The sequence below is a fragment of the Scyliorhinus torazame genome, chromosome 8 (assembly GCF_047496885.1).
Source record: "Scyliorhinus torazame isolate Kashiwa2021f chromosome 8, sScyTor2.1, whole genome shotgun sequence".
Taxonomy (NCBI): domain Eukaryota; kingdom Metazoa; phylum Chordata; class Chondrichthyes; order Carcharhiniformes; family Scyliorhinidae; genus Scyliorhinus; species Scyliorhinus torazame.
Window position 1 is genome coordinate 225,403,035 of NC_092714.1, and position 24,342 is coordinate 225,427,376.

The 24,342-nt window shown below is 43.3% G+C and overlaps 1 protein-coding gene across 1 annotated transcript in view; it reads left to right on the forward strand.

The window, feature by feature from the left end:
• LOC140428409 (brefeldin A-inhibited guanine nucleotide-exchange protein 2-like) overlaps positions 1-24,342 on the forward strand; it is a 162,341-nt gene that overhangs the window by 22,496 nt on the left and 115,503 nt on the right. Inside the window, exons 2-4 of the mRNA XM_072514827.1 lie at positions 17,083-17,113; positions 20,876-21,008; positions 23,427-23,570. Coding sequence (XP_072370928.1) covers positions 17,083-17,113; positions 20,876-21,008; positions 23,427-23,570 — 308 coding nt within the window. The remainder of the gene's footprint in view (positions 1-17,082; positions 17,114-20,875; positions 21,009-23,426; positions 23,571-24,342) is intronic.

Genomic DNA, 24,342 nt, shown 5'->3' on the forward strand with positions numbered 1-24,342 from the left:
GGAGGCCTGTACATAACTCCCATTATGTTTTTTTTGCCTTTGTGGTTCCTCAACTCTACCCACACAGACTCCACATCATCTGACCCTATGTCGTTTAGTGCTATTGATTTAATTTCATTCCTAATTAACAAGGCAACCCCGCCCCCTCTGCCCACCTCTCTGTCTTTCCGATAGGTTGTGAATCCCTGGATGTTTAAATGCCAGTCCTGAACCCCCTGCAACCATGTCTCTGTGATGCCTACCACATCATACCTGCCAGTCACAATCTGGGCCACAAGCTCATCTACCTTGTTCCGTACACTCTGCACATTTAAATATAGCACCTTTAATTCTCTAATGACTGTCCCTTCTTGTTTTCTTAGTGTGGTGGACCTTGGTTTACTGAGCCTTTCCATACACTGTGTCATATTTTGTGGGATGGGGACAATCGTAACCACTCTTGAGTTTTGTCTGTTCGTGTTTTTTTGTATTCCTAAGCAGCTACGCTCCCCGCTGATTACTTCACCTCTTGGTTCCCTGACTTTCCCTTGCTCGATATGTCGGGCGGGATAGAATGTACACAAATTAAGGGAAAAACCTAGGAGTGAAATGGCAAACTGATTTTGCCACGCTGAGGAAGTTCAGTTGTGATCTGGGATTCATTGCTTTAACCGTGATGGAAACACATGGGGCAGGATTCTCCACCGGCGGGATACTCCATTTTCCTGGCAGCCCAGGATATCCCGATGGCGTGGGGCTGCCCCACAATGGGAAACCCCACTGACCAGCCGGTGTAATGGAGCAGCCCGCCAGCGGGGTGAAGCAGAAATGTGCCGCGGCGGGATGGAGAATCCAGCCCATGATACTTGCTGGGAAAATTTACAGCATGTGTGCGCCAAGACTCCAATATCTTGGGACTTGCAGGAGCACAGATGTAGTTGGGAGCTTCGCTGGGACCACAAATCACACCGGTGTATTTGGTTGGAAGTTAAGACCACAAACAGTTCAACCATGATCTTATTAAGTGGCAGAGCAGGCTCGAATGGACAACTACTCCTCCTAAATCCTGTGTTCCTTTGAACTAGCAGTGATATTTCTGGGAGGCCAAAGTATCAACAGGTCAAGCAGAAGGTTCTAAATTTCTAAGTGGAAACGTAAGCCTGACGTCAATAGTGGAGAAAATTCTAGAATCCATCATCCAAGATTTTATAGCAGAGCACTTAGAAAACAGTGGCAGGATCGGACAGACTCTGCATGGATTTATGAAGGGGAAATCATGCTTCACAAATCTACTGGAGTTCTTCAAGGATGTAACTGGTAGAGTTGACGAGGGGGAGCCAGTGGATGTGGTATATTTGGACTTTCCGAAGACTTTTGACAAAGTCCTGCATAAGAGATTAGCATGTAAAATTATAGCGCTTGGGATTAGGGGTAGTGTTTTGAGATGGGTAGAAAACTGGTTGGCAGACAGGAAACAAAGAGTAGGAATGAACGGGCATTTTTCAAATTGGCAGGCAGTGACTAGTGGGGTACCACAGCGATTGGTGCTGGGACCCCAGCTATTCACAATATATATTAATGATGTGGATGAGCGGACAAAATGTAATATCTCCAAATTTGCAAATGACGTTAAGTTTGGTGGGAGGGTGAGCCATGAGGAGAATACAGAGATCCTTCAGTGTGATTTAGACAAGTTGAGTGAGTGGGCAAATTAATGGCAGATGCAGTATAATTTGGGTAAATGCAAGGTTATCCACTTTAGTAGCAAAAATGAGAAGGCAGACTATTATCTGAAGGGCCATAAATTAGGAGAGGGGAATGTGCAACGAGACCTGGGTGTTCTTGTACACCAGTCACTGAAGGTAAGCATGCAGGTACAGCAGGCGGTAAAGAAGGCAAATGGTATGTAGGCCTTCATTGTGAGAGGATTTGAGTACAGGAGCAGGGATGTCTTGCTGCAATTATACAGGGCCTTGGTGAGGTCACACCTGGAATATTGTGTACAGTTTTGCTCTCCTTATCCGAGGATGGATGTTCTTGCTCTAGTGGGAGTGCAGCAAAAGTTTACCAGACTGATTCATGGGATGGCGGGACTGACTCATGAGAACAGGACAAATGCAGGAAGTATGTTCCCAGTGGTGTGTCCAGAACCAGGGGTCACAGTCTAAGGATACAGGGTAGACCATTTAGGACAGAGAGAGGAGAAATTTCTTCACCCGTAAGAGAAAACATTGTATGTTTTCAAGAAGCAGTTGGATTATAGCATTCAGGAAGAAGGGGATCAAAGGATATGGGAGGAAAGCGGGATTAGGCTATCGAGTTGGATAATCAGCCATAATCAAAATGAATAGTGGAGCAGGCTCAAAAGGGCCGAATGGCCTCCTGCTCCTAATTTCTATGTTCCTGAAGCTCTTCACAGGCAAGACTTAAGTTGTGTTTAATCCAATTACAGTAAAATTTGAACTAAAAACAAAAAATGCTGTTGGGGGGTGGGGGGTAAACTCAACAGTTCGGGCAGCATCTGTGTAGGGAGAGAAACAGGGTTAACGCTTCAGTTCTGTGACTTCAACAAACTGCTGCTGACAATGTGGTCTCCTCTATGTTGGTGAAACCAAATGCAGGTTGTGGGACCAATTTTGTGAAACCTCTTTCAGTCTGCAAGCATGACCCCGAGCTTGATGGTCTGTCATTTTAATTCTCCACCTTGCATGCTGGCATCTGTCCTTAGCTTACGGCACTGTTGCAGTGAGGCACGACGTAAGCTCAGTCAGTGCTCAGCACCTCGCCATTCAATTAGGCACTTTACAGCCTTCTGGACTCCAGCTTGAGTTCAACAATTTCAGACCGTAAACTTTGTCTCCCCCCCCCCCCCCCCTCCATTTTGTTTCCTTTTCTCTGTTTGTTTCAATCTTTCATTGTTAATTTTAACTTTTGTGTTACACATGATAGAATTCATTGAGTTTGAGGAGAAATTTCACAGAGTGTTATCATTTCAGTTTTAACCAGCACAACTAAACAGGGTTTAGTTGTTGTCCTCAGTCTGTAGAAAGGGTAGACATAATAGCCTTTAATAGGCATTTCCATTTTTTGGAGGTCTGATTTCTCTCATATAAAATCTGAGTGTTCTATTGAAAAATGAGCATGCTGTATAGTTCAACTAGCCAAATCTTTTGTGTTATCTGAGAGAGCACGTGGTGATGATTTAAAGTGCATATGGTGCTGTTTGTTGTTTCCACTTGAAGGAATTTCCCAGGCTGACCATAACTTGCATCTGCACTGTGTAAAGTGCAGCCGAAGTATAGAAAAAGAGGGACAGTGTACCTGGCCTGGCTCGCCAAAGTCCGATTGCAACACAGCTAATATCAGAAGCCCATATGTAGGAATGGAATGAAGGGTGTGAGCCTCCATTTGCAACCCGAAGGAGCAGTCGATCAAAACAACACAAAACATTTACTTCCTTTTTGATTAGTAAATTTGACTGAAATAAGTTGAAGGTGACTTGGTATGACCAAAATCAGACATCAATATTCTTAAGCACAGATGTGAAAATGTTAGCGTATTTTTTCATCTGTGTAAAACAAATTCATTTGTTAAATTATAAGAGACAAGATTTATAATCATCTAGATAGGAATAATATGATCAGGGATAGTCAGCATGGCTTTGTGAAGGGTAGGTCATGCCTCACAAACCTTATTGAGTTCTTTGAGAAGGTGACTGAACAGGTAGACGAGGGTAGAGCAGTTGATGTGGTGTATATGGATTTCAGCAAAGCGTTTGATAAGGTTCCCCACGGTAGGCTATTGCAAAAAATACGGAGGCTGGGGATTGAGGGTGATTTAGAGATGTGGATCAGAAATTGGCTAGCTGAAAGAAGACAGAGGGTGGTGGTTGATGGGAAATGTTCAGAATGGAGTACAGTCACAAGTGGAGTACCACAAGGATCTGTTCTGGGGCCGTTGCTGTTTGTCATTTTTATCAATGACCTAGAGGAAGGCGCAGAAGGGTGGGTGAGTAAATTTGCAGACGATACTAAAGTCGGTGGTGTTGTCGATAGTGTGGAAGGATGTAGCAGGTTACAGAGGGATATAGATAAGCTGCAGAGCTGGGCTGAGAGGTGGCAAATGGAGTTTAATGTAGAGAAGTGTGAGGTGATTCACTTTGGAAGGAATAACAGGAATGCAGAATATTTGGCTAATGGTAAAGTTCTTGGAAGAGTGGATGAGCAGAGGGATCTCTGTGTCTATGTCCATAGATCCCTGAAAGTTGCCACCCAGGTTGATAGGGTTGTGAAGAAGGCCTATGGAGTGTTGGCCTTTATTGGTAGAGGGATTGAGTTCCGGAGTCAGGAGGTCATGTTGCAGCTGTACAGAACTCTGGTACGGCCGCATTTGGAGTATTGCGTACAGTTCTGGTCACCGCATTATAGGAAGGACGTGGAGGCTTTGGAGAGGGTGCAGAGGAGATTTACCAGGATGTTGCCTGGTATGGAGGGAAAATCTTATGAGGAAAGGCTGATGGACTTGAGGTTGTTTTCGTTAGAGAGAAGAAGGTTAAGAGGAGACTTAATAGAGGCATACAAAATGATCAGGGGGTTGGATAGGGTGGACAGTGAGAGCCTTCTCCCGCGGATGGATATGGCTGGCACGAGGGGACATAACTTTAAACTGAGGGGTAATCGATATAGGACAGAGGTCAGAGGTAGGTTCTTTACGCAAAGAGTAGTGAGGCCGTGGAATGCCCTACCTGCTACAGTAGTGAACTCGTCAACATTGAGGGCATTTAAAAGTTTATTGGATAAACATATGGATGATAATGGCATAGTGTAGGTTAGATGGCTTTTGTTTCGGTGCAACATCGTGGGCCGAAGGGCCTGTACTGCGCTGTATCGTTCTATGTTCTAAATACCCAGTCCCCACCAAGCTTGTGTGCCCTTTCTTTACATATCTTAACCTCTTAAAATACTCGCAAGCAAAATAATCCAGTGTTACAGTACAAATTTACATCTTTATCTGCTTCAGTTTCCTGTGGTTAAAGATTAATTTAAATGGTTGGTAGAATGTGGCATTAGACATTGCATGAGCAATTAAGTATTTGCTGAAATTAACTAAAATGTGCACTAACCGGAGAAAGAACAAGCAAAGTATATGGTGAATATACATCTATGTGCATTGAATTCAATAATTTTGCTATGATTTGGTTAACCCAGAAAGATTACTGCATATCTTTTTGGTCTTGTTATTTTAGTCATCCATTTTAAGTGTAGGGCAGTGCATCGGAAACCATTTTCCAAAACAGTCGTGCTTTAACACTTGAACGTTAATGTGATTCAAAATGCCTGCAAAAACAAAACCGCAGTAAAGCAGCATCATAACATTCTCTATATAATTATTAATGTTTTCATATCAATACGTATCATATTGATATGATGTGCTGTAAAGTACCTTTTTTAAAATGTTGTTCACCTGTTCATTACTTCATCTTAGCCACTCCAGCTCATGGACCATTGCCAAGAAGCGTTAGAAGTACAGAATCACAGAATACTGCAGTGCAGAAGAGGCTCATCGAGTCTGCACCGACGCATGAAAGGCCCTTACCTGCTCACCTAATCCCATTTGCCAGCATATGGCCCATAGTCTTGAATGTTATGATGTGCCAAGTACTCATCCAGATACTTTTTAAAGGATGTGAGGCCTTCTGCCTCTACCACTGTCCCAGCAATACATTCCAGACCGTCACCACTCTCTGGGTAAAAAAGCTTTTCCTCAAATCCCCCCTGAACCTCCCACCCCTCACTTTAAACTTGTGTCCCCATATAACTGACCCTTCAACTCAGGGGAAAAGCTGCTCCCTATCCACCCTGTCCATGCCGCTCATAATCTTGTACACCTCAATCAGGTTACCCCTCAGTCTTCTCTGCCTCAGAGAAACCAACCCAAGCTTAACCAATCCCTGTTATTCAATCCATTGAATAAATGTAGTGGCCAGTTTAAGTGTTAAAAGCCTGGGGTTATGGCAGCATGGTGGCGCAGTGGTTAGCATTGCTGCCTCACGGTGCAGAGGTCCTAGGTTCGATCCCGGCTCTGGGTCACTGATAGTGTGGAGTTTGCACATTCTCCTCATGTTTGCGTGGGTTTCGCCCCCACAACCCAAAGATGTGCAGGGTAGGTGGATTGGCCATGCTAAATTGCCCCTTAATTGGAAAAAATGAATTGGGCACTCTGAATTTGCAAAAACAGCTTGTGGTTAGTGTGGTTTGACTAGGGAAGTCCCTAAGAGTTAATGATTTGCAGCCTGCAGACATACTTTTTTTTTCATCAAGGAAATGGGTGGAGCTCAGGGAGACACGGAGCCATTTTGAAAGCATTAGAGGGTGAATGTTTTGGGAGAAAACTAAAAGAAAGTAATCTCTGATCTGGCAACCCTTGTGTGACCACAAGAGAAAGTATAGGTTGATGGTCTTGATGTGGCTGATTTTGGTACTCCGTCATTCTGCAGAGCCTGGCTGATGGGGTTATACTCCGAGGTTGCAGTTCAGCAGCGGAGCCATCGCCCATATGTCATGGTCAGGACTGGGCTTGGTGACTCAGTGGAGCAGGCACAGGCATTCCCAATGACAGGGATCAAAAGATGAGCAGGGCAAGGGCAGGGCCAGATGCTGTGTGAGCCTTGGTGCACGCGGTCCGGGGCCCAGTCTCTGAGCTTGTGACTCCATTCATTGTCTCTGTGACCCTGACTGGGGCCATGATTCACAATGGCTGAAGTAGGGTGCTCTTTCCAAGTGCCGGTGCACTCTCGATGGGTGGAATGGCCTCCTTCTGTACTATCTGGATTCTATGTAGGAACCACTGGGATAGGGTAAAAGCAGATTTGAAATAAGCCAGGATTTCTCCATTATATAGCATGCAGATGTGACAGGGTTTTAGGTTTCCTCATGTTTAGGGCAGCACGGTGGTGCAGTGGTAGCACTGCAGTCTCATGGCGCCAAGGTCCCAGGTTTGATCCTGGCTCTGGGTCACTGTCCGTGTGGAGTTTGCACATTCTCCCCGTGTTTGTGTGGGTTTCGCCCCCACAACCCAACGATATGCAGTGTGGGTGAATTGGCCACACTAAATTGCCCCTTAATTGTAAAAAATTAATTGGGTACTCTAAATTTATTTAAAAATAGGTTTCCTCATGTTTAGAAGCTTCGTGGAAAAAAATTATTTTTATGGCCTGTCATATCTCTTGTGTCCATTTACAATTCATTATATTGAAGTACAACTAGTTGTTACATTGACCAACATAACAGGCCATTTGTGAGCAAATATGAGATGTAATATCTATTGATCTTTCTTTGGTGTTGATTAAACAACTAATGTTGGCCAGAAGACCAAGAGGGCTCCTTGTTCCTCCAATAATGATATAGAATCAAAAGTAATATTGGAGTAGTCAGGATCTCAGTCTAACACCTCAACTGTGCATTTGTTCCCATGATACTCCCAGGTCAAGCACGTTTGTTTCTCACCTTGAAGATATGCTTTTGAAAAAAAAAAATTGTTTTGGGGGTATTGGCTTCATTGGCTCGGCCAGAATTTATTGCCCTTGAAGAGGGCAGTGAGTTGCTTCCTTGAAACACTGCAGTCCATGTGCACAATTTATTGTGACAGTGCTGTTGGGTAGGGTGTTCCAGAATTTTGACCCACAAGTATTAAGAATTGTTATTTATAAGTATTGTTCGACTTCTAATTTGAACATATTCAACCACTAAAGTTCTTGGCTTAATATGAAGTAGTGTTGGTTATCTGATTTTAGAATATTCCCACAAAGGAGAGAGCAGTGCTATGAACAGCCTTTTGTGTGCCCTCTGGTTTGGAGAATTTAGCAAAGATTAATCAAGGAATAAGTAGTGAAGCACAAGAAGGACTGAGTGTCGTGGATATGCAGCTAATTGCTGAAGCTTCGTGTGCTTGTGGTGCACAGGTTGTAGTTGGCTTGAAGGCGTAACATTCCTGAGGTCTTAGGTTTTGTTTAACCGTGTTTAAATATTTGTTTTGCTTTGTATTTTAATGAAATTTAGGCTTGAGGGCCTAAACTACCTAAAGTAGTAATATTTTATGTAAATATGGTCTCATGGACTTTAAAAAAAATAAAATTTAAGAGTATCCAATGATTTGTTTTTCCAATTAAGGGGCAATTTAGCATGGCCAATCTGCCTATCCACATCTTTTTATACTAATCTTTATTAGTGTCACAAGTTGGCTTACATTAACACTGCAATGAAGTTACTGTGAAAATCCCCTAGTCGCCACACTCCGGCGCCTGTTCGGCAACACTGCGGGAGAATTCGAAATGTCCAATTCACCTAACAAGCACGTCTTTTGGGACTCGTGGGGGGGGGGGGGGGGGGAACCGGACCACCCGGAGGAAACCCACGCAGACACGGGGAGAAAGTGCAGACTTTGCACAGACAGTGACCCAAGTGGGAATCAAACCCAGTGACCCACGCAGACACTGGGAGAATGTGAAAACTCCACATGGACAGTGACCCGGGATCGGGTCTCATGGGCATCTTAAGTTATTTTCCTTTGGTTGTTAAAAAAATGAATTAATTAAAATTATGACCTTGCTTTGGAGTATTGGTCACAGAGCGCAGTTAGAATATGAAATTCTCCACAATGTGTTGAAACAGAATCCATTGTTGCAATGTAACAGGTTTCTTGAGCAGAATGTAAATCAAGAGTTTCCATGTTGGCTCAATCGGGAATTGGGATGTAAATTGGGCTCAAAATTGCACTTGGTTTCAGAAGTTTTTAAAAAAGTTTTGTTCAAGTAACCAATTGGACTAATTTGCATATTGTCAGATGTAAAATCTATAAACTGACGCCATCGGACAGTATTTTATAATGTAATTAAAAGATAAATACTGCATGAAAAAATCCCTGAAGTATTTGAGTGATAATGTGCAATTTTATTCATACAGTTGAAAATTGAATTATTACAAAATGCATTTTTAAATCATATCTATGCATCATCACCTGTGGTATAATCTGATTTTAAAGAGCTAAAAATTACTTGTTTCATTGGCGCACAGTAATCAGTTTCTGAATGAATCAAAAAAATGTTTTATTATTTAAAAGTGTGAGGTGCCTTTTGATATTGTGTCTGAAAATAAACTCATAATTTTGAGCCTCCTTGAAGGCCTGCACATTGGCATGATGAGTGGTAACATGCCTTAGTTCATAACTCATGCTGGGAGGGTGACAAGTCTTTTCAAACTGGTGAAAAATTGCAGAAGCTAGAATTGTGCTGAATGTAACTTGTGCTTGAAATTCCCCTCTTTAATGATGGTTTGGCTGATTTCAGGTGAACCATGCTGAATAGCCTAGCGGAAACAACAAGACATTGAGTTTACGTGAAATCAAATGAGTGGACTTCAATTCATGAGCTTACGTGGAGAAAAGCATCGACACAGTTTTGTTAACTGACTGCTCTGTTTTTATGTTGTGGCAGTCTGTGACATGTGTTCTTATAATTATCAAATCATACAGGTTTGTTTGGAGTCACTAGCTTTCAGAGCGCAGCTGTTACAAAAGTTAGTATTTGACTAACTATTGTAATAGCTGCCTCTGCTTTTGGTGGGTTTCATGATTAATGTTGCGGGGAGAGGGTGGGGGAGTGGGCCTCGGTAGAGTGCTCTTTTGGAGGGTCAGTGCAGACTCCATGGGTCGAATGGCCGCCATCTGCATTGTAGGGATTCAATGGATTCATAATTGCTGCAATCACATGCTCACAATTCCAACTTGGTGTTGATACTGCTTAGGCATGATAACGCTCAACTGGTTGCCTCTGAACACAAGTGGGTTTTGTTGAAGCCCTTCCCTCTTAAATCCCTAGCAAGCCGCTAGCCCTCTTAAATTCTCACCATTGGTTGGGTTTGTACTCCTTAATATCAACACAATGAACTGATCCTTCTGGATTTTTAAATATTTTCCCCAAGTTGCTTTTTGCTGATGGCCCCTGCCGTTTCAAAATGCCAATTGCATAATTTTTTCCCAAAAGATCTTATTGTTTGTTTTTCAAGATTCACATTGAAATTGTGCACTGATTTCTGTTGCAATAAAGGTTAAAATAAGTTGTAACTTTTCTCTGTTTCTCCAGTGTCTCTTCAATGAGTTACAATGATAATTGAGGTTCTTGGTCTGCGTGATGTATATTTGCGAGATTCTGCCAAACATTTCAGGCCTACTCATGATGTCTTCCATTCATTTTAGCTTTTAGCAGTGTAGCCTGTTTGTGTCCTGCTCATCAAGCCTTGCTGAAAAAATGTGTGTGTTTGTGTGTGACAAGAATTGATTTGGCTCTTTTTAAAAAATATTTTTATTCTCCTTTTTCACATTTTCTCCCAAATTTACACCCACCAACAATAAACAATAATCAGTAACGAATGCAATGTCAAACCCCATATCAATAACAATAATCCCATCCTCCCACCAAACCCCCAAACAGCAGCCCGCATATCAACATAAACAAACAACAAAAAGGAATCAGGAATCATCCATAGTTACCATTAGCACATACAGCCCCCCCCCCCCCCCCAAAATGTTCGATGTAATCCAATTCTCGAAAGCATACAATGAATAACGCCCATGAATTGTAGAACCCCTCCATCCTTCCCCTCAATTCAAATTTGACCTTCTCAAGAGTCATGAATTCCAGCAGATCCCCCCCGCCAAGCCAGGGCACAGGATGGAGAAGTTGATTTCCATCCCAACAGGATTGGCCTTTGGACGAGGCAAAGACTACAACATCTGTCTCCGCACCCATTTCCAACCCCGGCTGGTTGGCATATTGGCATTGTAGGGAAGAGAATTGGCAAACCGAAGGCTATTTGCATTTAAAAATGACTTGGTGAATTGTCCATCCAATTTGCTATATGTTTTTGGTTCTGCCACTGTCATGATTATGACAATAGTGAGTTCTCCAGTTATTCATTGGTGATGACGAGAATGTATTCTTTTTTTTTTTTGTAGACCTCAAGCAGATCCCCCCTCAACCTCCGTCTCTCCAACGTAAACAATCCCAATCTACTCAACCTTTCCTCATAGCTAGCACCCTCCACAACAGGCAACACCCCGGCAAACCTCCTCTGCACCCCCAAAGCACCCACACCCTTCTGGTAACGCGGCGACCAGAACTGCACGCAGCATCCCAAATGTGGCCCAACCAAAGTCCCACACAACTGTAACATGACCTGCCGACTCTTGTACTCAAAACTCTGTCCGAAGAAGGCAAGATTACTTGACAACTTAAAAGAAAAGTTGCTTCCTGGAAGAAATTCAAACCTGCTGATTTGGAAAGGACACGAGCTTCCAAACCAGGTCTTGAGGGCCGTGTGCTGGGCCACACCTTTGAAAAGGGGTTTCTGGGTTCTATTTGGATTTTGTTATCGAATTGGAACAGTTAAAGGGGAAATTTATTAAGGGTTATATAGAGTACTGTAGCTGTGTGGGATATTTAAATTTGTAGTTGATAAAAATGCTTACTGTGTGTTTATACAGATGTTAACTACATTTGTAGAATAAAGCTTGTTTTTTAATTAAAAGTGCTTAAGGCCGGTGTTGAATAACCGCTGAAAGGCAGTGTCTTGTGCTGATCGTAATCAAAATCTATAAACAGTTGTACGTCAGGTGAACTCCATGATATCTATGGAATTCCTTGCCCAGTGAAGCAGTTGAGGCTCCTTCATCAAATGTTTTTAAGACAAAGATAGATAATTTTTTGAAGAATAAAGGGATTAAGGGTTATGGTGTTCGGGCCGGAATGTGGAGCTGAGTCCACAAAAGATCAGCCATGATCTCATTGAATGGCGGAGCAGGCTCGAGGGGCCAGATGGCCTACACCTGCTCCTAGTTCTTATATACTTTGGAGTTTTCTGAGCCCTGGCCCGTACCAATAACTTACCCATATTTCTACAAATTCAATCATTTTCAAAATTCAGTTCATTTTCCGGTATAGTCTGGCCGATATTTTAAAGGACCCCTCCTCTCTTTCTACAATTGTTGAATCGAACAGAGGTGTGGGAATTGTAATGTGGAATGTCCGAGGGTTGAACGGGCCGGTTTAGAGGCCCCGAGGTCCTTTGCGCGCCCGAGAAGTTTGAAGGCGGAGGTGACCTACTTGCAGGAGACGCAGCTCTGGGTGAAGGAGCAGGTTAGGCTGAGGAAGGGAAATGCTTTGGAAATCAGAAGCACAAAGGGATTTGGGAGTCCTTGTTCACGATTCTCTTAACGTTAATGTGCAGGTTCAGTCGGCAGTTAGGAAGGCAAATGCAATGTTTGTATTTTCCAAGTATGATGCCATTTAAACTGTGCGCTCTCAGTTCATACAAGGAAACATCTGCCTTATGGGTGTTCTTGTGCTGTATAGTAACTGTTCTGTGACTGCTTCCCTTGATTTTATTTTCATATGTGTAGCTTGAATTTTGTCATGTGACAACATTGCAAAACATAAGAAATGAGTGATTTTAATTGTACTATTAACATGAACCTAATCCAAACTGATGTCATCTATTTTTTCTAAATGGTCAGTGTGGCAGTGGTAACTGGCCTGACTGAATGTGGCCCGAAGGACTGATCCTTTTTGTCAATTTGTATCTAAGCCGTTTCAGAGGCATTTAAGAATGAACCACATTACTGTGGATCAGGAGGCACATGTAGTCCAGACTAGGTAACGATGGCAGATTTGAAGGATATTGATTGGTGAATTAGTGAACCCAGATGTATATTTTACGATGGACTTTTGCTTCCAGGTTTTTATTTAATTTAGATTTCACCATCTGCTATGGTGGGATTCAAACCTGGTCCCCAAAGCACTACCCTTAGTCTCTGGCATACGATGTAATATCATTACACCACCGCCACCCCTATGTCTAGTTGGATTTTTTTTGAAAAGGTGCAACAATTGGACATAGAAACATGGAAAGTTCACAGCACAGAAAGAGGCATTCAGCCCATAGTGACTATGCTGGTCATCATTTTGGGAAGCTTTTACAGAATTAGAACATAGAACATTACAGGCCCTTCGGCCCTCGATGTTGCGCTGACCTGTGAAACCACTCTAAGCCCATCTACACTATTCCCTTATCGTCCATATGCCTATCCAATGACCATTTGAATGCCCTTAGTGTTGGCGAGTCCACTACTGTTGCAGGCAGGGCATTCCACGCCCTTACTACTCTCTGAGTAAAGAACCTACCTCTGACATCTGTCTTATATCTATCTCCCCTCAATTTAAAGCTATGTCCCCTCATGCTAGACATCACCATCCGAGGAAAAAGGCTCTCACTGTCCACCCTATCCAATCCTCTGATCATCTTGTATGCCTCAATTAAGTCACGTCTTAACCTTCTTCTCTCGAACGAAAACAGCCTCAAGTCCCTCAGCCTTTCCTCATAAGATCTTCCCTCCATACCAAGTAACATTCTGGTAAATCTCCTCTGCACCCTTTCCAATGCTTCCACATCCTTCCTATAATGCGGCGACCAGAATTGCACGCAATACTCCAAATGCGGCCGCACCAGAGTTTTGTACAGCTGCAACATGACCTCATGGCTCCGAAACTCAATCCCTCTGCCAATAAAAGCTAACACACCGTACGCCTTCTTAACAACCCTCTCAACCTGGGTGGCAACTTTCAGGGATCTATGTACATGGACACCGAGATCTCTCTGCTCATCCACACCACCAAGAATCTTACCATTAGCCCAGTACTCCCGTCTTCCTGTTATTCCTTCCAAAATGAATCACCTCACACTTTTCTGCGTTAAACTCCATTTGCCACCTCTCAGCCCAGCGCTGCAGCTTATCTATGCCCCTCTGTAACTTGGCAGCAGGTTACGTGACAGGTTATTATGTAGAGATATGGGTTCAAAGACAAGCAAAATTAGGAGAAAGGGTAAGAGGAAAAATAAATTGCGAAAAGTTACTGATCAAGGTGTTAGGATTCATAACAAAGACATAAAAAACAGCATAAATGTACTTTACCTGAATGCTCGTAGTATACGAAATAAGGTAAATGAGTTGATGGCGCAAATCATCGTGAATGACTATGATTTAGTGGCCATTACTGAAACATGGTTAAAAGCTGGTCACGACTGGGAGTTAAATATCCGAGGGTATCAGACTAAACGAAAGGATTGAATGGACGGTAAGGGCGGTTGTGTAGCTTTGTTGTTTAAGGATGGCATCCGGGCAATAGTAAGGGATGATATTGGTGCTATGGAGGACAAGGTTGAATCAATTTGGGTGGAAATCAGGAATAGTAAGGCAAAAAGGTCACTGATAGGAGTAGTCTATAGGCCACCAAATAGTAACAGGATGGTAGGGCAGGCAATAAGCAAAGAAATAACGGATGCATGTAGAAATGGTACAGCGGTTATCATGGGAGATTTTAATCTGCATATCGATTGGTTTAACCAGGTTGGTGTCCGGGATAATTTCCTGGAACGGTATGTAATGGAACCTACAAGGGAACAAGCGGTCCTAGATCTGGTCCTGTGTAATGAGGCAGGATTGATTAATGATCTCATAGTTCGGGATCCTTTTGGAAGGAGCGACCACAATATGGTGGAATTTAAAATACAGTTGGAGGATGACAAGGCAAAATCAAACACTAGTGTTTTGTGCTTAAACAAAGGCGATTACAATGGGATGAGAGAAGAACTAGCTAAGGTAGACTGGGAACAAAGACTTCATGGTGAAGCAGTTGAGGAACAGTGGAGAACCTTCCGAGCGATCTTTCACACTGTTCAGAAAAGGTTCATACCGACAAAAAAGAAAGACGGTAGAAAGGGGAAAAATCGACCGTGGATATCTAAGGAGGTGAGTGAGAGTATCAAATTGAAGGAAAAAAACATACAAAGTGGCAAAAATTAGTGGGAGACTAGAGGACTGGGAAGTCTTTAGGGGACAACAGAAAGCTACTAGAAAAGCCATAAAGAAGAGTAAGGTAGACTATGACAGTAAACTGGCTCAGAACATAAAAGCAGATAGTAAAAGCTTCTACAAATATATAAGACAAAAAAGAGTGGCTAAGGTAAATATTGGTCCTTTGGAAGATGAGAAGGGAGATTTAATAATAGGAGACGGGGAAATGGCTGAGGAGCTGAACAGGTTTTTTGGGTCAGTCTTCACAGTGGAGGACACAAATAACATGCCAGTGACTGATGGAAAGAAGGATATGATAGGTGAGGACCTTGAGATGATTGTAATCATTAAGGAGGCAGTATTGGGCAAGCTAATGGGGCTAAAGGTAGACAAGTCTCCTGGCCCTGATGGGATGCATCCCAGAGTGTTAAAAGAGATGGCTAGGGAAATTGTAAACTCACTAGTGATAATTTATCAAAATTCACTAGACTCTGGGGTGGTCCCAGAGGATTGGAAAGTAGCAAACGTGACACCACTGTTTAAAAAAGGAGGTCGGCAGAAAGCGGTTAATTATAGGCCGGTAAGCTTAACTTCGGTTGTCGGGAAAATGCTGGAATCTATCATGAAGGAGGAAATAGCGGGGCACCTGGAGGGAAATTGTCCCATTGGGCAGATGCAGCATGGGTTCACAAAGGGTAGGTCGTGTCTGACTTATTTGGTAGAATTTTTTGAGGCCGTTACCAGTGCAGTAGATAACGGGGAGCCAATGGATGTGGTATATCTGGATTTCCAGAAAGCTTTTGACAAGGTGCCACACAAAAGGTTGCTGCATAAACTAAAGATGCATGGCATTGAGGGTAAAGTGGTAGCATGGGTAGAGGATTGGTTAACTAACAGAAAGCAGAGAGTGGGGATAAATGGGTGTTTCTCTGGTTGGCAACCTGTAACTAGTGGGGTCCCTCAAGGATCAGTGTTGGGCCCGCAGCTGTTCACAATTTACATAGACGATTTGGAGTTGGGGACCAAGTGCAATGTGTCAAAGTTTGCAGACGACACTAAGATGAGCGGTAAAGCAAAAAGTGCAGAGGATACCGGAAGTCTGCAGGAGGATTTGGATAGGTTAGGTGAATGGGCTAGGGTCTGGCAGATGGAATTCAATGTTGCCAAGTGTGAGGCTATCCATTTTGGGAGGAATAACAGCAGAATGGATTATTATTTAAACGGTAAGATGTTAAAACATGCTGCTGTTCAGAGGGACCTGGGTGTGCTGGTGCACGAGTCGCAAAAAGTTGGTGTGCAGGTGCAACAGGTGATTAAGAAGGCTAATCGAGTTTTGTCTTTCATTGCTAGAGGGATGGAGTTCAAGACTAGTGAGGTTATGCTGCAATTGTATAAGGTGTTGGTGAGGCCGCATCTGGAGTATTGTGTTCAGTTTTGGTCTCCTTACCTGAGAAAGGACATATTGGCACTGGAGGGAGTGCAGAGGAGATTCACTAGGTTGATCCCAGAGTTGAGGGGATTAGATTATGACGAGAGGTTAAGTAGACTGGGACTGTACTCATTAGAGTTTAGAAGGATGCGGGGGGGATCTTATTGAGACATATAAAATTATGAAGGGAATAGATAGGATAGATGCGGGCAGGTTGTTTCCACTGGTCGGGGAAAGCACAGCCTCAAAATAAGGGGAGGTAGATTTAGGACGGAGTGTAGGAGGAACTTCTTCACCCAAAGGGTTGTGAATCTCTGGAATTCCTTGCCCAGTGAAGCAGTTGAGGCTCCTTCTTTAAACGTTTTTAAGAAAAAGATAGATGCCTTTCTAAAGAATAAAGGGATTCGGGGATATGGTGTACGGACCGGACGGAGTAGAGCTGAGTCCACAAAGATCAGCCATGATCTCATTAAATGGCGGAGCAGGCTCGAGGGGCCAGATGGCCTACTCCTGTTCCTAATTCTTATGTTCTTATGTAACATCCTTCCGCACTGTCCACAACTCCACCGACTTTCGTGTCATCTGCAAATTTACTCACCCATCCTTCTACACCCTCCTCCAGGTCATTTATAAAAATGACAAACAGCAGTGGCCCCAAAACAGAATTGCTTGTCTTGTGAATTCATGTTGGATGCACTATGTTGTTGAATGATGTCCATGTTGCAGTTAACTAAAGATAGTAACTCTGATTTTTTTTTTCTCATCAACAGAAGAAATAAAAGCTGAAATAGAAAAACAAAGGTAAGAAATGCAGGGGTCTGGGAACTGAAATTGTAGCTCCAATATACAGTAGGTTGAGAGTAGTGAGATCAGGAGTAAGGTTTCAAAGTTGCAGGAGTGTACCGGCAGGCAGGAAAGTGATTTAAAGTGTGTCTACTTTAATCCCAGGAGCATCCGAAATAAGGTGGGTGAACTTGCGGCATGGGTTGGTACCTGGAACTTCGATGGTGTGGCCATTTTGGAGACATGGATAGAGCAGGGACAGGAATGGTTGTTACATGTGCCGGGGTTTAGATATTTCAGTAAGCTCAGAGAAGGTGGTATAAGAGGGGGAGGGATGGCATTGTTAGTCAAGGACAGTATTACGGTGGCAGAAAGGACGTTTGATGAGGACTCATCTACTGAGGTGGTATGGGCTGAGGTCAGAAACAGGAAAGGAGAAGTCACCCTGCTGGGAGTTTTCTATAGGCCTCCGAAAAGTTCCAGAGATGTAGAGGAAAGGATTGCAAAGATGATTCTGGATAGGAGCAAAAGTAACAGGGTAGTTGTTATGGGGGACTTTTTCCAAATATTGACTGGAAACGCCATAGTTCGAGCACGTTAGATGGGTCCTTTTTTGTCCAATGTGTGCAGGAGGGTGTCCTGACACAGTATGTAAATAGGCCAACGAGAGGCAAGGCCATATTGGATTTGGTACTGGGAAATGGACCTGGACAGGTGTTAGATTTGGAGGTAGGTGAGCACCTTGGTGATAGTGACCGCAATTCGATTACGTTTACTTTAGCGATGGAAAAGGATAGGTATATACCGCAGGGCAAGAGATTTAGCTGGGGGAAAGGCAATTATGATGCGATAAGGCAAGACTTAGGATGCATAGGATGGGGAGGGAAACTGCAGGGGATGGGCACAATTGAAATGTGGAGCTGGTTCAAGGAACAGCTACTGCGTGTCCTTGATAAGTATGTCACTGTCAGGCAGGGTGGAAGTGGTCGAGCGAGGGAACCATGGTTTACTAAAGTAGTTGAATCACTTGTTAAGAGGAAGAAGGAGGCTTATGTAAAGATGAGAAGTGAAGGTTCAGTTAAGGTGCTCGAGAGTTACAAGTTAGCTAGGAAGGACCCAAAGAGAGCGCTAAGAAGAGCCAGGAGGGGACATGAGAAGTCTTTGGCAGGTAGGATCAAGGATAACCCTAAAGCTTTCTATAGATATGTCAGGAATAAAAGAATGACTAGGGTAAGAGTAGGGCCAGTCAAGGACAGTAGTGGGAAGTTGTGCGTGGAGTCCGAGGAGATAGGAGAGGTGCTAAATGAATATTTTTTGTCAGTATTCACACAGGAAAAAGACAATGTTGTCGAGGAGAATACTGAGATACAGGCTAAGAGACTAGAAGGGCTTGAGGTTCTTAAGGAGGAGGTGTTAGCAATTCTGGAAAGTGTGAAAATAGATAAGTCCCCTGGGCCGGATGGGATTTACCCTAGGATTCTATGGGAAGCTAGGGAGGAGATTGCTGAGCCTTTGGCTTTGATCTTTATGTTATCATTGTCTCCAGGAATAGTGCCAGAAGACTGGAGGATAGCAAATATTGTCCCCTTGTTCAAGAAAGGGAGTAGAGACAACCCTGGTAACTATAGACCAGTGAGCCTTACTTCTGTTGTGGACAAAGTCTTGGAAAGGTTGATAAGAGAGGATGTACAATAATCTGGAAACGAATAATTTAATTAGAGATAGTCAACACGGTTTTGTGAAGGGTAGGTCGTGCCTCACAAACCTTATTGAGTTCTTTGAGAAGGTGACCAAACAGGTGGACGAGGGTAAAGCAGTTGATGTGATGTATATTCATTTCAGTAAAGCGTTTGATAAGGTTCCACATGGTAGGCTATTGCAGAAAATACAGAGGCATGGGATTCGGGGTGATTTAGCAGTTTGGATCAGAAATTGGCTAGCTGGAAGAAGGCAAAGGGTGGTGCTTGATGGGAAATGTTCAGCCTGGAGTCCAGTTACTAGTGGTGTAGCACAAGGATCTGTTTTGGAGCCACTGCTGTTTGTCATTTTTATAAATGACCTGGAGGATGGCGTAGAAGGATGGGTGAGTAAATTTGCCGATGACACTAAAGTCGGTGGAGTTGTAGACAGTGCAGAAGGATGGTACAAGTTACAGAAGGACATAGATAAGCTGCAGAGCTGGGCTGAAAGGTGGAAAATGTAGTTTAATGCAGAAAAATATGAGGTGATTCATTTTGGAAGGAATAATAGGAAGACAGAGTACTGGGCTAATGGTAAGATTCTTGGTAGTGTGGATGAGCAGAGAGATCTCGGTGTCCATGTACATAGATCCCTGAAAGTTGCCACCCAGGTTGAGAGGGTTGTTAAGAAGGCATACGGTGTGTTAGCTTTTATTAGTAGAGTGATTGAGTTTCGGAGCCATGAGGTCATGTTGCAGCTGTACAAAACTCTGGTGCGGCCGCATTTGGAGTATTGCGTGCAGTTCTGGTCGCCGCATTATAGGAAGGATGTGGAAGCATTGGAAAGGGTGCAGAGGAGATTTACCAGGATGTTGCCTGGTCTGAAGGGAAGATCTTATGAGGGAAGGCTGAGGGACTTGAGGTTATTTTCTTTAGAAAGAAGAAGGTTAAGAGGTAACTTAATTGAGGCATACAAGATGATCAGAGGATTGGATAGTGAGACAGTGGACAGGGAGAGCCTTTTTCCTCGGATGGTGATGTCTAGCACGAGGGGACAAAGCTTTAAATTGAGGGGTGATAGATATAGGACAGATGTCAGAGGTAGGTTCTGTACTCGGAGAGTAGTAAGGGTGTGAAATGCCCTGCCTGTAACAGTAGTGGACTCGCCAACATTAAGGGCATTTAAATGGTCATTGGATAAACATATGGATGATAAGGAAATAGCGTAGACGGACTTTAGAGTGGTTTCAAAGGTCAGCGCAACATCGAGGGCCGAAGGGCCTGTACTGCGCTGTTATGTTCTATTACTGCTGAAAATTGTAACGTATCTAGTTTATTGTGTCACAGATGAGGGTGTCAATTGTCTAACTTTACACGGCAGTAAATTACACCCTTTATTCTAAAAATTGCACTAAACATTACCCTTTTGTATGATTTCACTTGACAATATACCTGAAATATGTCCTTTTTTTTTTACATTCCGGCAGTTCAAATAACAATTAAGTCAGTGGCACAGGAATATCTTTAAGTTGGTTAGAAGAACCTGAAGATTTCTGTGCGTGATTGTGACGTGTTTTTTAAAAATTAGATTTTGTTTTATTGACTACTGCATGATAATGCCCACTTAATTGATTTCTAATATTAGCTGCTTACTGTTTTGTGGAGTTGCTGGAAAATTGATCTATTTGCAACTTTCTTCGAATTGTGTGGATTGGCCGCACTAAATTGTCCCTTAATTGAAAAAAAAAGAATTGGGTACTCTAAATTTATTTTAAAAAACATTACTTTCAATTGGCCGCTTACTGACCGTGTGGAGTTTGCACATTCTCCCTGTGTCTGCATGAGTCTCATCCCCACAACCCAAAGATATGCAGGGTAGGTGGATTGGCAACACTAAATTGCCCCTTAATTGGAAAAAAAGAATTGGGTGCTCTAAGTTTAGTTAAAAAAAATTACTTTCAATTGGCTGCTTAAGGGACTAAATTAACTGCTTAATTGTTGGTGGGTGTGCTTCTGATTCTCGCACGTGCCCACCGACTGAAATTTTAAAAAAGTTTAGTCAAATTGTGTTTCAACTAATTTTTTTAATTACTCTCCATAGAACCGGAGAGAAAAATGTCTCTGCAACACCAAAGACAAACTTTATTGAGGCTGATAAGTACTTTCTTCCATTTGAGTTGGCCTGTCAATCAAAATCCCCTCGAATCATCAGTACATCTTTGGACTGCTTGCAGGTATGTAAAATTGCATGATGCAACATGCTCCTTAATGTTGTTGCAAATAAAATGTTGAGTTGTCGATATCCTATTCTTCAAACCTGACTTCTTTGTTACCTTCCCTTCTCCCTGGCTGCTCCTTGTTTGCCACTTTTAGGTTTCCCTCCACAAAATAGATACTTATTGTTCACGGCTGTGGAGTGAAGGTTTGTAATCTCTCCACAATCTTCTGGCAATGATTTCTTCAATCAGCCTCCTGCAACTTACAAAGGAGTAGCACAGTCTTGTTTGCCTTCCTCTTTGCAAGACCTGGATTTACATATGAGTTTCAATCTACTACACCATCAGCTCTCCTTCTCATAAATTTCATAAATTTAAATTCACCTATCAAAAATGTTCTTGAAATTGAATTAAACAGTGGGGTTAATATCAGAAAGAAGATTTGTTTGAAAATAAATACATGTTTCCAACTCTGAATCCAGGTGTTAAATTTCTGTCAAACACATCTGTAATGCTTAGAAAAATGTTCGAATCAAACAGAGGAGTACACAGGAAATTTCCTGAGACTACATTTGATTAATTGTTTTCAACTGCATAGACATTTTCTCTCATCTTTTTGTGTTCAGCTGTTGTGGGGATAAATACTTTGCTTTAAGGGTTCAATATTTTCCCAAGATTTTGATTAAATATATGGGGCATCATTCTCCGACGGGTCGGAGAATGGCCGTTGGCCGCCGTGAATCCCGCCCCCGCCGAAGTCTCCGGTACCGGAGATTGGGCAGGGGCGGGAATCGGGCCGCGCCGGTTGGCGGGACCCCCCGCTCAATTCTCCAGCCCGCATGGGCCGAAGTCCCGCCCAGAAATTGCCTGTCCCGCCGGTGTAAACCTGGTATTTACTGGCGGGACCAGGTGGCGTGCGCAGGCTCCGGGGTCCTGGGGGGGGGGGGGGGGGCGATCTGACCCCGGGGGGTGCCCCCACGGTGGCCTGGCCCGCGATCGGGGCCCACCGATCCGCGGGCGGGCCTGTGCCGTGGGGGCACTCTTTCCCTTCCGCCTCCGCTACGGCCTCCACCATGGCGGAGGCGGAAGAGACTCTCCCCACTACGCATGCGCCGGGAAACTTTCAGCGGACGTCCCGCGCATGCGCCGGGAAACTTTCAGCGGACGCTCCCGCGCATGCGCCGGGAAACTGTCAGCGGCCGCTGACGCTCCCGCGCATGTGCCGCATTTCCGCGCCAGCTGGCGGGGCAACAAACGCCATTTCCGCCAGCTGGCGGGGCGGAAATCCCTCCAGCGTCGGCCTAGCCCCTCAATGTTGGGGCTAGGCCGCCAAAGATGCAGAGCATTCCGCACCTTTGGGCCGGCGCGATGCCCGTCTGATTGGCGCCGTCTTTGGCGCCAGTCGGCGGACATCGCGCCGTTGGGGGAGAATTTCGCCCATGAATCTGCGCATACATGTGGCTTTGATCTTCCAACCATGCATTGCTCATATTTGGAATCAACAATTTGCAGTTAGATTTGAAATCAACAAGTATAACTCCAACATAGTATGGAGTTTGTAATTTGTAATTTTTCTTTTTCTTAACTGCCCCATGCCCTCTCCTTCCTCACCTTTTAGGTATCCTTTGTACTTGATAATTGGTTATTTGGTTCATTTTTGTATCTTGGGATGGCTTCTTTTCAAAAGTTCATTCTTTCTTCCCTGTTTTGGAAATGCTGATTAAGTACCCCAACGCTCTTATCAGGGAACCCAATATTTTCAATATATTCCTGGGGCTTTGGGGAATAGCAATCTGACCCCTATAAGCACAGATACTGCTGCCATTGTCTCCAAGTCTGAAAGCATTGCACCTTTCAGCAAAGGAATCTGGACCTTCCTTTAATCTTGAACCGCTTCCACATCCAGACCTGTTATTAGACAGACATCAGAATAGTTTACAGGATCCCCTTAATTTTACCCAAATTTGAAGATACATTCCAAACATAACAATCTTATAAACCTCAGACGTGTTACATTTGGGATGTGACATATCACCTGCACAAACCTGTTAATTATCCTGGCATATGTACACTGATGCAAAACATATGCTGATGGCATTTTATGTTTCTTATTAAAGAAAATTGCACAGAACTGCCATTGGAACCCATTGCTTGAGCTGTCTTGTCTACACTCCGTATGTGTACCAAGCAGAAATATAGACATGAATGTTAGAGATCCAAGAGGACTTTGCACAAACTTTAAGTTTCTTTGTTTGTGTCTCAGCTTGACATTTCAGTAGGATGCATTTCAGCTGTAAATGATGGAGGTATTGTCAGGTTGTACAGCAGGTTTTGGATGCCATTTTTGGTGTCCTCTTGTATTACCACTGTAGGATTTAGTAGAGCACTGTCCATCTCTGTTTACTAAAATGTGCACTGTTGTGATGTTTTTCATAGAAGCTGATAGCATATGGCCATATCACAGGTAATGCTCCTGACAGCTCAACTGGAAAGAGATTGATTGATAGGATTATTGAAACTATTTGTGGATGTTTTCAAGGAACTCAAACAGATGAAGGAGTTCAGCTTCAGATAATTAAGGTATGGTGGTGCTTCGCTCTAAACAATCTAACATTCATCTTGTTCTTAAACTTTACGTGCTAAACTCCATCAAACAATTATCATTGCATCTAGTACAGCCCACGATGTGTACGTAGATATTGGTACCTTTTTAGTTTGACACATCTCAATCAGCTCTGAGTCCATCCTCCCTTTAAAATTACATTGCATGTGTTTTGTGGTTCTGTTGGTAGCATTCTGACCTCTTAGCATTTTGATAATGGGTTCAAGTCTCACTTTAGAACATGAGCATATGCTGCAGTACCAGCCTTGCCCATAGTAACCTGTCTCAGTACAGCTAAAATATTGGGCATCTACCGGATAATCTGGAAGATTCCAGGTTTATCCTGCCCACAAAAAGCAGGACAAATCCACTCCGGCCAATTGCCGTCGGATCAGTACTCTCAACCATCAGTGAAGTGATGAAAGGTATAGTTGACAGTGCTATCAACCTGCACATATTTGTCAATTTATCGATGGTTGACACAGTATACCCTTGATGGCTGACCAATGGTGTCAGTACATGTTCATTATATTAAAAAAATTAGGTTACCTGAAATATTATGAGAGGGATTGTCGTCCATAGGCTGGATTTTAAATTGTAATATGTAATAGATGGAAAAGGGTTAAATTGGGAAGCAACCGAGAACCTGTAGCTCTTTTTATTAGTGATATTATTAATCTGAGTCCTGCTATCCTTTGTGTTTTTATGTAGTATGGTGACTGAGCATATTGTAGCTGTGGAGTTCCAACT